This window comes from Meleagris gallopavo, chromosome 8 (assembly GCF_000146605.3).
Source record: "Meleagris gallopavo isolate NT-WF06-2002-E0010 breed Aviagen turkey brand Nicholas breeding stock chromosome 8, Turkey_5.1, whole genome shotgun sequence".
NCBI classification, from domain to species: Eukaryota; Metazoa; Chordata; class Aves; order Galliformes; family Phasianidae; genus Meleagris; species Meleagris gallopavo.
The window spans coordinates 14747385-14760265 of NC_015018.2; the positions used below are offsets into that span (position 1 = coordinate 14747385).

At 42.7% G+C, this 12881-nt stretch overlaps 1 protein-coding gene across 1 annotated transcript in view; it reads left to right on the forward strand.

Moving 5' to 3' along the window:
• The first annotated feature begins 6942 nt into the window (after positions 1-6942).
• Positions 6943-12881, forward strand: part of AP3M1 (adaptor related protein complex 3 subunit mu 1) — an 8945-nt gene continuing 3006 nt past the window's right edge. The window contains exons 1-6 of the mRNA XM_010714375.2: positions 6943-7218; positions 7899-8070; positions 9607-9744; positions 11408-11493; positions 11820-11953; positions 12667-12874. Coding sequence (XP_010712677.1) covers positions 6946-7218; positions 7899-8070; positions 9607-9744; positions 11408-11493; positions 11820-11953; positions 12667-12874 — 1011 coding nt within the window. The 5' untranslated portion in view covers positions 6943-6945. The remainder of the gene's footprint in view (positions 7219-7898; positions 8071-9606; positions 9745-11407; positions 11494-11819; positions 11954-12666; positions 12875-12881) is intronic.

Here is a 12881-nt window from a genome sequence, read left to right on the forward strand (position 1 = left end):
TGGCGCGGAGCGGGCGAGGGCCTGAGCGCCGTCAGCACGGGCGGAGGGAGCGGCCCGCGGGGCTGTGTGCAGCATGGAGGAGGGCGGCGTGTGCGGGCTCTCGTTCCGCTTTCTGTTCCTGCTTTTGGGAAGCGCCTACATCAACAAGCGCTCTGCAGATCTCCCTGTGCGTGTGTCCGACAACCGGCTGCGGGTTGCAGCTTCTTTGGTTTTGTTTCAGCGCTAGTGTATTTGGAAGCAGCCGTGCGCTTAGCGTCCTGTCGTCGTGCTGAGCGATGCGTGCCCACCGGATTCTGGTCTGAGCCCGTCATTAAATGTGGCTGCTGTAAAAACAGCCAGGCAAAAATATCACGCTTGAAAATTCATCTTCGTTGTAGGCAGACTGCAATATGGGAGAAGGAAAGCCATTTAGAAAGACACAAGCAAATTAAATTACTCGTTCTGGAGGTGAGGTGATAGAAGCAGTTTGTTGCAAAAGAACTGACTTACGAGAACTGTCTGATCACCTGGGAACGATTCAGCCAGTAGCTGCTTGCAGGTTCGAATTGAACATGGCTTCTTATGTTAAAGCAAAAGAGAAATAAGCAAACGCACAAAACTGTGCCTGAGTGGTGTATCGCTGTAAATGCATAGGGTTTATGAGCTCTCATTCCGCGAGGGCCATCTAACTCAAAGCAAAAAAACAAAAGGCTCTGGGAGAAACTGGGACAAGAACGGCCTTTCCTGCCCTTGTCACATAACTGAAAATTCTTCACAGACAGCAAATTAAACATTAAGACTCCTCCACATCCTGCAGTGTTGATTTGCTGTCCTTCTCCAGAAATGATGTTTCCTATTGTGCAAAGCAGTTACGTACCAACTCATTCCCAGTTACTCTTTCAAACAAAGCTCTCCTTGCAAGCAATTCTGCATTGAATGATCTTAAATAGAAATCTTGTCATGGGAATATCTGAAAGAGAAATGGAGTTCCTGAGGCAGAAAGATCTGAACAGTAGTGATAAGCAGCAGCTGTACATCATACATGGTAAGTGAGAGGAAACCAGGTTAAATATTTTTGCAGTGTAGAGTTCCTTCCTCTTATTTACTTTTCACCTGACTTAGTTCTTCCAGAATTAAAGAGTGTGGCTCTCTTTTCTTCTCATGGAAGAAGGTGATGATGTGCCTTCTTTCTGCACTTTGTGTTCTGGACTGGTTGGCAGGGTGCACGTGTTAGCGAGAGCCATCATTTGTTTGCAGCAGGTTACAGCAGTACCTGCAGGCTCTGGTCTGTGTCCCAGCAGTGCACAGTGCTGTGCGTGTCCTTCATTGAACATCGGTCTCTTTAAACAGAGCCTAGGAGAAGAGTGCTAGGAAGCTGTGGCACCATCACTCCTGCCAGAGTACAGGGAGCTGGGGAGAAAGGCAGAAAGCATCCTAAGATCTGTCGATCTGAGCTGAACTCCTTTTGGTCAGTTTGGTCCTTTCTATGTCTTTATTCAGTGCTGCTTTCAGAGAGTTAAGTTCTTAAATGGCCCATTAGTTGTCATAAATCCACTGATTTGCTTGTAAATTATATTGGAAATGTTCCACTTCCATGTGAAAAATGTAGTTTTAACAATTCATTTCTATTTATTATTTTTTTCTGAGCAATTCTATTGGATTTTGGCTTTTATAGTGAAACTTTCCATTCTTGCATGTCCCAAAGGGGAACTGGAGTTACGCAATATCGAACACTGATTATTCAGTATCTAAAATTGTTTTGTTGGCAAGAGAGGGAGCAATTTTGCCAGCACTTAGATGATTTATACTAAATTGAACTGAGGCACCATGCAAATATTTTATGGGAGAGCTGCTCAGTCTGCAGATGAAATGCTGTACAAATTATTTTGTAGGCTGTGATTTTATCTGTATAACCACAGAGGAAGTTGAAAGGGTGTAATGGATACCAAACACCGATTTAGGACAGCTTCAGAGCATTCTCAGAGGACCACTTCCTTTCACAAACTGTTCTGGAAAGTTACTAACAATGTTTTAAATGAAAGCGAAGATTAATGTGTGTACACTGAAAAATTGGGAAGTGAAGCATTTAGTCTTTAATAGGGATGATCTGGCTCATAGAATATACATCTGAGTGGTTGTTATGCAGACACCAGCACTTGATGCTGTTAGTTACAGTTGGTTTGGTTCTGGGAGCTTTGCCTGATTACAGATAGACTGGGCAGTTCCTAAGAAGGACGTGAATACATTTTTACCCTAATGTAGGGATGCTTTAAGCTGAGGGCATCTTGTAAATGAGGAAGATTAATGACAACTTCTGCAGCAGCAGTAACATACATTAATGATGATAGGAGCCTTCCAGAAAACCCCAAAATGACATATTTTGGTGATATCTGAGACTCACAACTGCTAACATTGTATCAGGATTAGCCCAGCAAGCTGTGCGTTCAAATCCGTCACCCTGACTGTCTTGGAAATGTCACTGAAGCGTTTGATAGGACTTCTCTTCATTAGTTTGCTATTTTAAGAGCCAGTGAGCCTGTGAAGGTTGTCCACTTAAGGCACATCCTGAACGTATTGGAAAAAGCTAGTAGAACTACCCGCAGGGTGGTCGTGACAAAAATGTGAACTTCAAAATAGAAATAGAGCCACCTACTTGAGCTTATTTGTTTCTCCACGTTACTCTGAGCATTCAAGTACTTTCCATGCTTTTAATGGCTTATCACTAGAAGTCTGTTTCTACCAGCCCACTGCCACTGACCCCATGGCCTTCAGAGCAGCCCAGCCAGGTGCAGGAGCGTGGGTGTGAGCACACTGCTCATGTCCCACATGGAGCCCTGTGAAGAACACTTTGAAGGGCATTGCAGAGGTCAGTGATAAATTCCTCACTCCTGGTTTTCAGAGCTTTGACTGTAGCTCAGCTGAGCGTTAGGGAAAAGCAGCTGGCAGCAGTATTTTTGTAGTAGTCACGTTTTAGGGTATTTAGTTGTAAGTAAGGACACACATGTGCAGTCATTTTGCTCCCATGACCAGTCTCACCAGTAAGCTCTGCTTTTGCCTTGTGAGCCCAGATGTTTCTCAGCCAAGAGATGGAAAAAAAAAAAAAGTGAAATAGCAAAATCCAGACTTATTCAAAAGATATAGGGATGGAAATAGCACGTTTGAAGATGCCCGAGTTAAAATATTTAGCTGTTCTTTGAGGACTTCAGTTTCTGCGGGAGTGGAAATGACTATCTAGAGCCACAGGGAATTTTGTACGTCAGAGCTCCTAACAAGGATGGGAAGTTGACAAGAGCAAACCACTGGGCTGCTTGTTGCTGCAGTACCTGTACAATCCCCTGCAGTCAAGCAGTATCTAAGGCAGTGAGCCTATTAAAATGATCTTCAGTGGCTCACTTTGAGCTGAAGATGCAAATAATTCACAAAATCCTTCAGACTGCTTCTTAGGTCAGCCTAAAGGCAGAAAGATGGGAGACGTCCTTCTAGGAACATTTCAACAGGACATCTTTAGTGTTTTGCATAGAGCATTCTTGTGCTGCCCTCTCAAAATGGTGTTTGCACACACTCTCCTGGTTCTCAAGTGGTGGTGGTGTGCTTTGGCTGCTGTCTTTTAAACTGGTGGATTTTGATTCAAGATCTTTACCCTTGGAATGTCCCAGCTCTTCATGTGATCTGGTGCTGGGCTGCTGGTACTTACCTGACCTGTTGGCATGCAGAATCCTACTGTTACCAGAGGAATTTCTTACAGTCAGCATTTTTCATCTTTTCTTCTTTGCAAATCTAAAATTCTGATGAGACAGAAGAAAAAAGTGAAGTAATGAGAAAACCTCATTGTCTGCATATCTTAAATGAAATCTGGCACACAAACAAAGATGCGTTGGGAAATCTTTGGTACTGGGAGCACTGTCATTCCTGTTAAATATAAGCTCACAGAAGATATTTTTGTAGTAACACCACTTCTATGACATCCAACATTGGCTCTGTCTTTACCTGGCTGGTACCAGCAGTTTGACAGCACATGGGATAAATGAAATGTCTCTGGTCCTGCACTGCTGTAAGGGCTTTGTGGTGCTCAGCACTGACAGCATCTGAATAGAGCTGCCCCCTGCAGATGGGACGGCCTCGTGCCATGGCTGCTGGGGCCTACAAGCAATAGGCACGAGCTGTAAGGATAGAGCTGCCATTTTCCTGGAGCACTTTGAATTATTTTTCTTATTCACGTACTGCTATACTGCTAAAACGTGCAAAGGAAGAAAGAAGCACGTGAGGGGAATGAAGGGAATTTCTACTAAAAGCAAAATAATTGTGTGTCATGTGAAAATCTGCAAAAATGGCTGCAGCTAGGTGGGACTTGACTGCCCAGTTTGCTATTCCCATTCTCCCCAGGGCCACACATACTTAGGAACACAGTTGGCACTGAGCATGAGTAAGTAGGGGCAAGTCCAGCACTGCCACCCCTTCAGGCTGTGCAGGCCCTTTCTCACTGCATATCATGACAGGTGCAGTGTTGTAGGTAGAGTGCATTGCAAAAGCCCCAGCCTTGCTAACAGAGGCTGGATGCAGGACCAGCATGGAGCATTGTGGCTGTATGTAAGTAGCCAGTGTGTTGGCATGCTGCACAGCTGTACCAGCTCAAACAACAGAGTCACAAACGCAGCAGCTTGTAGTAGAATTGCTATGAAGCTGTACAGCAGGACCACTGCTGGGGCTTAGAACCGCTGTGTAATGCAGTTCTGATTTACTCTGTCAGCATCGGGTGCAGCAGCCATCACCCAGTACAGCTCTTCTGCTGTGGGCCCTGGACAAACAGGTCTTGCATGTGCTGAAACCGCTCTGCACAGCTTAATGTGCAGTGCCTAAGAGTTAGGGCCTGGAGTTGTTAACATCAATGCTGTTGTATCCACATTAAAATGTGAAGAGAACTATTCTAAGCTTTGCAGCTGATCATATGTTTGGGCCACCTTGGTGTGGAACAATACTGACATTCAGTGGTTGATTATACTCAGTGCTGCTCTATGGCCATCCTGGAGATTTTGGAGGGTTTTAGCATTCAGCACTGGCTAAATTCAGAACATGTTTAGTTAAACTGGATTAAAACAACTGTGCTGAGTTTCCTTAATAAGAATGCTGTTCTCATGGTGTTAAAATTGTCTGATTTTTTTTAACTAACTCAGAAATTGATTTGGTTCAAGGATAGGTATCATAGAAGCATACTGTAACATGATGGAAAGTGCAGCAATAACAGCAGAGCAGCAAGATGCTAGGCTACAGCAAGTGAGGACTTGCCCAAACGCTCCAGCTGTGGGCACAGAAATAAAGGAAAAAAGCTGCTTACCTTCAAAAGGCCACAGGTATGCAGAGATCTCCAGAGGAATCCCCTCACCTCTACTGCCAGCTCTTAGATAAGGTCTGCAAGGGGTCAATCCTGGCTCTACCCCTTCCAGTCACTCAGGTACATCGCTTGCACCTGAGCTCCCCTGGGTTGGCCCTGCCTTCCACCAGGTGCTCAATCACTGCTTCAGGCCATGATTCAGCATTTCCGCAACACATGCAATAATGTCAATTTGTAGCTTTATTTTCTTTCTCACTCCTAAGCAAACTGTCCATTAACAATTCCAAAATAACTTCCCCTTACATGCCACATAGGCATCATTGGCTTTTTCTGTCCACATATTGACCACTGGTCTTTTCATGCCTACCACTAAGGACAGCATGCTTTGGTCAGGAGTTGGCAGAGACATGGCAAGGTCCCAGTGAGCACAAAGACCTGCTGTCATGGCAGAGCCACAAACACTCCGATGTCAGTATTTAGAAGGCAGCAGGGATGAGTAACCACTGGCAGCTTCTTCAGCTACAGAATGAGTTTATGCATGATGTAAATACCAGGTTAACTTCAGTTTGAGGACACTGTGCTTGGGTTAAAATGTGTTCGTTTTCTAAGCCCGCTTTTAAACTCAGCTTGCTTTTGTCAGAGTACGGCTGTGCTGCAGGTCAGCTGAAACACTGCAGCTGCCTGTTGGAAAGGCTGAGGAGCTAAGCTGAAGTCCGATAGCATTTGGCTCTTCTGCAGATGTGGAGAAAAGAGTCAATTCACTTAATTTGAATCAGCAACTTAATTCAGTTACTATCTCACCAAATATTGAGAAATGCACTGGGAATTGCCTTTTTAAAAAAGATAAGCTGCTTTTCCTGTGAATAAAGTAAAGGATCGGTGGCTGAGGTATGTTATTTATAAATCTGAGAAGATCCAAGAAAAAAAATTACATTCAAGCTAATACTCCCCTTGATTCACGAGTGAGCTGGTTTTCAATTGTAAATCTATTTTAGAAGCTTTTCTTCCATGTGTCTCGAGCATATCTGAGGCACTTCTATTAGGTGGAGCAAACATCTGGTTTTGTGTTGTTCAAAGAACTCCAGTCCTTTATCCAAGTGCAGCTTGGCATAGATCATCAGCAAAAGACTGAGCAGCTCGCAAATAAAAAACATTTTCTAGTTCAATAGCTGAAAACTGACAAGATAATGAGATCTCTCCATAAGATACCACTGTGCTCAATTACACATGTAAATGTAATGCAGAATCCTCTGCTACAAGAAAAAGTGAAAAATCATAGAGTTATCATGATATGTTGCTGTGCTGGCTGAGGAGAGTCAGTGTTTTTTTAAGAAATACATTGCAAATGCCAAATAGAGCTGGGAGTAGAAAGCAAGGGTACTGGCTTCTTGTTTACACTGTGATGTATGTTAGCATCTTAAGGCACCATGAATTGTTTTGTGGCAGAGCCTTCCTTTCAATAAAGAAAATGTAATTAAAAAAAAAAAAAGAGCAGCTAAGCAATATCTTTTCCTTAAACTCACAGTGCGTGTTAGTAAACAATAACCATAATAAGGAAGGGAATGTGGGAGAAGATATAATGTCAATCATCCCATCCTTTTGTTTATTTTAACTTCTTTGAATGTTTCCAACAGAAAATGATCCACAGCCTGTTTCTTATAAACTGTTCTGGTGATATATTCTTGGAGAAGCACTGGAAGAGCGTTGTGAGCCAGTCTGTGTGTGATTATTTCTTTGAAGCTCAGGAGAAAGCAGTCGATGTCGAGAACGTGCCTCCTGTCATCTCCACGCCACATCACTACCTCATCAGCATCTATCGGGATAAAATCTTCTTTGTGTCTGTCATACAGACAGAAGTGCCACCGCTCTTCGTAATTGAATTTCTGCACCGAGTAGCAGATACTTTTCAGGTCTGTCGCCATTAATGTTAAAACTGAAATAATTACAAAGGAATTCTGGTATAAACTTCTTCTGCAGAAAGGCAGTAAATCATCCTGTCCATGACTTTTCCCTTTGCAGTTTAAGTGCTGGTTTGTTACAGTACAAAAGAAAAGGCGGATTATTTTGTGTATTCATTTGACTTACAGATACCAGCACATGAGCACTAAAATGCAAATTCCAGCTTGTTTTTTTTCCCGCAAGCTTTGAGTACTTTTCCAGTTAGATAAACTAGAATGATCGTGCAGTCAAGGAGAAGTCAGTAGGAGCGATGAGATGCGACTTGGGAGTCAGTTTGCAGCCTGATTGATAGATGCTGTAAATAAAGGAACCTCTGGTGAAGAATGAGCACTGCTGAAAAATAGCTTCTATATTCTGCATTGGTGTTCTAACCAAAGATATGTTTGTTTCATGTTCACAAGTGGAAGAACCCTTGGGATATGTATACATAGAAAACCAGCTTATGTGAATTTCACTGTTAGCTCTAGATGCGAAATGTGTCCTTAATGTATGATGCAGTCAAAGAATAGAAGTAGCATGTCAGTTTAAGTGATAGAGTTCCTTGAGATACTAGAGGGTAAACAAAAAGAAAATTACAAAGCATTTTAACAGGAATAAAAATCCTCCCTCTATTAATCTCTGGTTTGTTTAGGATTACTTTGGCGAATGTTCTGAGACTGCGATTAAGGACAATGTAGTTATTGTGTACGAACTGCTGGAAGAAATGTTAGACAATGGCTTTCCACTGGCAACAGAATCCAACATACTGAAGGAGCTGATTAAGCCTCCCACAATTCTGCGTTCCGTTGTCAACTCCATCACAGGTATGAAACTAAATAATTTTCAGAGGTAACTGCTTAAAAACAGAGCCCCATCGCGCCGCATAGCTACAAAATATTGTATCAGCATGAATCTGGAAGGTGAGACCACAGTTATTTAAATAAAAGCAATTCCTTCTTTATGTACCATTTATGTACGGCCCCTTTGGTATCCCCAGAGTGGCACTGCCTGATCCAGCCCCAGCTGCTGGAGTCCCTCAGCAACAGCCATTCCCAGCTGGGACAGCACATACTGGAAACAGGTGCTTTGGGAGAGGCACAGAGCTAGCCCAAGCCTTGAATAACTGAAGGGCACTGGAGAAGGTTATATACTATAAGAAATTCCTCTACAGAGCTGTTTAACAGATATCTAATAAATCTTTGGTGCCCAGGGACAGACAGCACAAAGAGAAGCAAATAGCCCCAGCCTCTCCCTGCCACCATCAGCATCCATCAAGCTAAGTGCTGTTTTCAGGCTGTTGTAAACGCAGACGTCTCACACGGACAGAGCCACGTTTCTGTCAGCTGAGCTGGTGGAATCTGCTGGGCTGGCAAGCGGGTACAGGGGAGGTGAGCCAAGGAGTGTCACTCTGGGCCAGAGACATGTGAGATGGTTGCCTGTATGTTGTGCTGGAGACAGGCAGTAGGTGGGCTGTAAGGCCACAGAGACAGTGCTCGGGGCAGCTGGTTTTGGGTAGACAGCATGAGCGGTTTAATTTTTCTTTATAAAGTCTCATTAGGTTTATATTTTATTGTTTTTATTTTGTTTTGTTTTTTAAATGATGGTACTAGTTACTTTATAACCAAATTGCTCGGGACGCCCTTTTCTCCCACTGAGCGGCAGTACGAGATGGGAGCTGAGGGTAACAGCAAGGCAGGCACGGGCAGTGGCCTCCCTGATGAGGAGCAGGAATGTGAGCCAACAAGGCAGGGTCAGAGCTGAGCAGGAGATAATAACGTGGCCCACTGCAGTTCAGCGATGGCTGGGCAGGTCAAGCCATAAAGTCAAGACCAGGTCAGGGTTTGGATCGGTGCAGTGTGTGGTCAGGCCTAGATGTGGCAGCCACATCACTGCTGGCTAGCTCAGGTGGGCACCAAAAGCGAGAACCTTGGTGTAACAAGTGGAAGGGGTGGGAGCCCTCTTTAAATCTTCTTTCAGGTCTTTCTTCATAAGAGCTCTTACCATCAAATAGGTCCCAAAGGCAGCCCGCTAGCACTGCAGGAAGATGAGGAAAATGTGCTATAATATCTTCAGCTGCAGTGATGAAATCCTCTGGGGGATGTAGGCCCACATCTCCTCCTACTCAAACATGCAGCTGACTAGAGCGTTGTATTTTGCTGTGCAAAGTATAAAATCTGAAAGCTGTAATAAGTCTGGATACATCCTTAAAGTTCATTCATGTCACCTAACAAATGAAATTTTAGTGATTCAGATTTAGTTTGCAATTTAGGGGTCAAATCCTGTTTTGTTTCTTGATCGCAGCTGTTACAACATTCCTCTTGTAATTAATCACTGATGTTGAGTTCCTTTCCATTCTTAAGGCAGCAGTAATGTGGGTGACACCCTCCCCACCGGACAGCTGTCCAACATTCCTTGGCGCAGAGCGGGCGTAAAATACACAAACAATGAAGCCTACTTTGATGTCATTGAAGAAATTGATGCGATTATAGACAAATCAGGTAAGATGCCTTGCAAACTCCTTTTTGCTTTTTGTTTGTTGAATGTGTTTACAGTTAGACACTGATTTTAGGGAGAATACAGTGCAACTGGTTTTTTTGCATCTGTGTTTTTTATGCATGGATCTGTGTCTAAAGTAGAAACGTAAACCAAGTTCAAATAACATGCCCAAGTATATCCTTCAGTTTATGGCAGTATGCTCTAAGATGCTTAAAGAGCACACTGTACATCTACAATAAATATTCAATAATTAGATATTTTCTAGTTGCATATTGATTCTTTTGAGATACAAATGAAAAAAAATCTTAAAAGTTTTAAATGTGATGGCAAAATTATCTCATGTCATGCTTACCCATAATCTATCTCATTGCTTATAAACCCTCAAGTGAACAAGACAAAAGAAGTCATCAGCTTTCCTGATAGCAGGACAAAACTTGTTGCAGAATTCCTGGACAGAATTGCTTTCCTTGGAAAAACATAAGGAGGCATAATAATACTCCGTTTTATTTTTTTAACATATGTGGAAAATGTTTCCGTATGCCACTTGACAAACACTGGATACTCATAAATACTGCTGTGCAGCTCTTAATCCTGCTGTTTTGATACGAAAAGAAGGTGGCAGCCACAGTCAGAACACCATAACGGCTCTGTCGCTCTCCTGGCTCAATAGGATTACTAAGAGTGGTGTGAGGACCTTTCCTGAGGAGTTATAATCAAGACTCTGTTTTTATTTCTGTATATATTCCAAGCCCAATCAGCATTCACGAGACTCTTTAAATTTCCTGCTGGGGCTCCGCTGCTGTAGTCATAGCCACTTTTTTCTGCTGTGATCCCTTAGGGACTTGCCGTGCAGAGTCTTTTTTCCTAACTTTCACTAAGGACTAAGAAGTAGGCAAGTTGGCTCCCCAAGAATAAGGATGTTGTCCTGTTTGATAATGGTTTGGTTAATTGTTTCATCTGAAACAGGATCCCTTCTTTTCAGTTATTAATTCCCAGGTTTTCCTCCCTCTTGACAAGATGAGCCATAATTTCTACTTACCTTCTAAAAGAACCTCTGCTTGTAGGTCTAACTAGTCCAGAGCTCTGCTTGTAACTTTTTGTCCTTCTAGAGCATTTGAGGAAATTATTTTTTTTCTGGGAAGGGTGCTAAGTAGTTTCATTTTCATGTTTTCTTTTGTCTATAGATCTATTTAACATCATGACAGACACGTACTCCCTTTGAGAAGGAGGCCATACTTGTGAAAGCCAAGGATGATGACATCCTGTGCTTTATTTTGCTTAGATATTTATTGTTTTGATGTGCATCAGCTTCCCTGCACCTCTATACAACTTGTCACTTTGCTGTAGACAGGGGTGGAAGAAAGGAAGATTTGGAGCTTGCATATTCTGAAAGTCTTATTTGCACATAGCTCGCCACAGTGCAAGCACATGCAGTATGAGTTCTGCCTAACAGCTTGCACTGATGCTCAGGCACACGCCCTTTGCTCTGGTTCATGCATTTCAGCAAGCTGCCCAGACCACAGGTAACAGGAATGACCTTCCCTGGCTGTGCTGGCGTGGTCCTGAGCATTGTGCAAATGCCACCTGTGCCCTCTAGCTGCACTTCACATTTGTTAGGCCCTTGATGGTATGTTAAGTGCAGTGTCTTTCTTTTTTCTCCCACAGGTTCTACAGTCTTTGCAGAAATCCAAGGTGTTATTGATTCGTGTATTAAGCTCTCAGGAATGCCAGATCTTTCTCTTTCGTTCATGGTAAATTCAGTACTGTATTTGGCAATTTTAATTGCTTGGGATATTTTTTTTTTTCATGAACAGAATTAGTGTAAGAGCACGACAACTACTTCACCTGTTTCACAGGAAAAATTATATATCAAGTTATGCATTATAGCTTAAAAATTGCTGCATTGGTCAGTAGTTAAAATAGCCTTTGTGCACAAAACATACTCAGAGGAACTGCTGCAGTAACGGCTAGGAATGCTGCTTCAAGTCCAGGGAACAGCAACTGTGTAGTGCTCAGAAGGTAGTTCAAACCCTGCTATTTTCTAACATTCTCCTCATCGCTCTGCCACTACTTACAGAACCCAAGGCTGCTGGATGATGTCAGCTTCCATCCCTGTATTCGATTCAAACGCTGGGAGTCTGAAAGAGTCCTTTCATTTATTCCTCCGGATGGGAATTTCAGACTGATCTCCTACCGTGTCAGCTCACAGAAGTACGTTTTGGTTTCAGTGTGGTCATCCTGTAGGTACACTGTCTACTGCTTTCCATCTGAGTAGCTGCAAATTTCTCCTTGTTAAGAGTGGAATTTACACTGTGGCCAAAAAGCATGTTCTCAGATTTTGGCTAATCTGGAGCCCTGTGCCCCCTGCAAGAAGAAAGCAATGTTTCAGCTGAGCTCAGCAGTCAACTCAGTGGGATAAACCACATGCAGTACTAATTCAAGGCTAGTCTTTCTTGGTAATCAGTGTTGTTGCTAGATGCTTGATGGATAAGATTCTTTACAGGTAGAGGTCTCTGCTATTTATTAATATATATTTTCTTTAATCAAAGAAGTCTAAATTGCAAGTACCTGCAAACTAAGTCTGATTTGACTGGCACCTGTTGTGAGAATTGGCTTAGTGAGATTAAAAAATACTAATAACTTTAATTTAAAAAAAAAAAGGAAGGAAGGATAGAGATTAAGACAAGTAATTTAGAAGAAAACCCTCTCTCCACTCTCCACTAATAAAAATGGCTTCAGCAATGATGCTGAAATGCTGGAAATCACTTCTCACTTTTGAAAGAAACTGGTTCTAAGTTAAACACCTGGCAGAATCATAGGAAGTATTTATGAGAATACATAAATACATACAAACAATGAACTTGTTTGTTTCCCCTGGCAGAGAAGCAAACAGGATGCATTCAACTGCTGTCTTCTCTTTTCAGCTTGGTGGCAATTCCTGTGTACGTGAAGCATTTGATCAGTTTTAAGGAGAACAGTTCTTCGGGAAGATTTGATGTTACCATTGGACCAAAACAGAATATGGGGAAAACAGTAGAAGGAGTTGTCATGACAGTTCACATGCCAAAAGCAGTACTTAATATGAACCTCACTGCTACACAAGGCAGCTATACATTTGATCCAGTTACTAAGGTAAGTC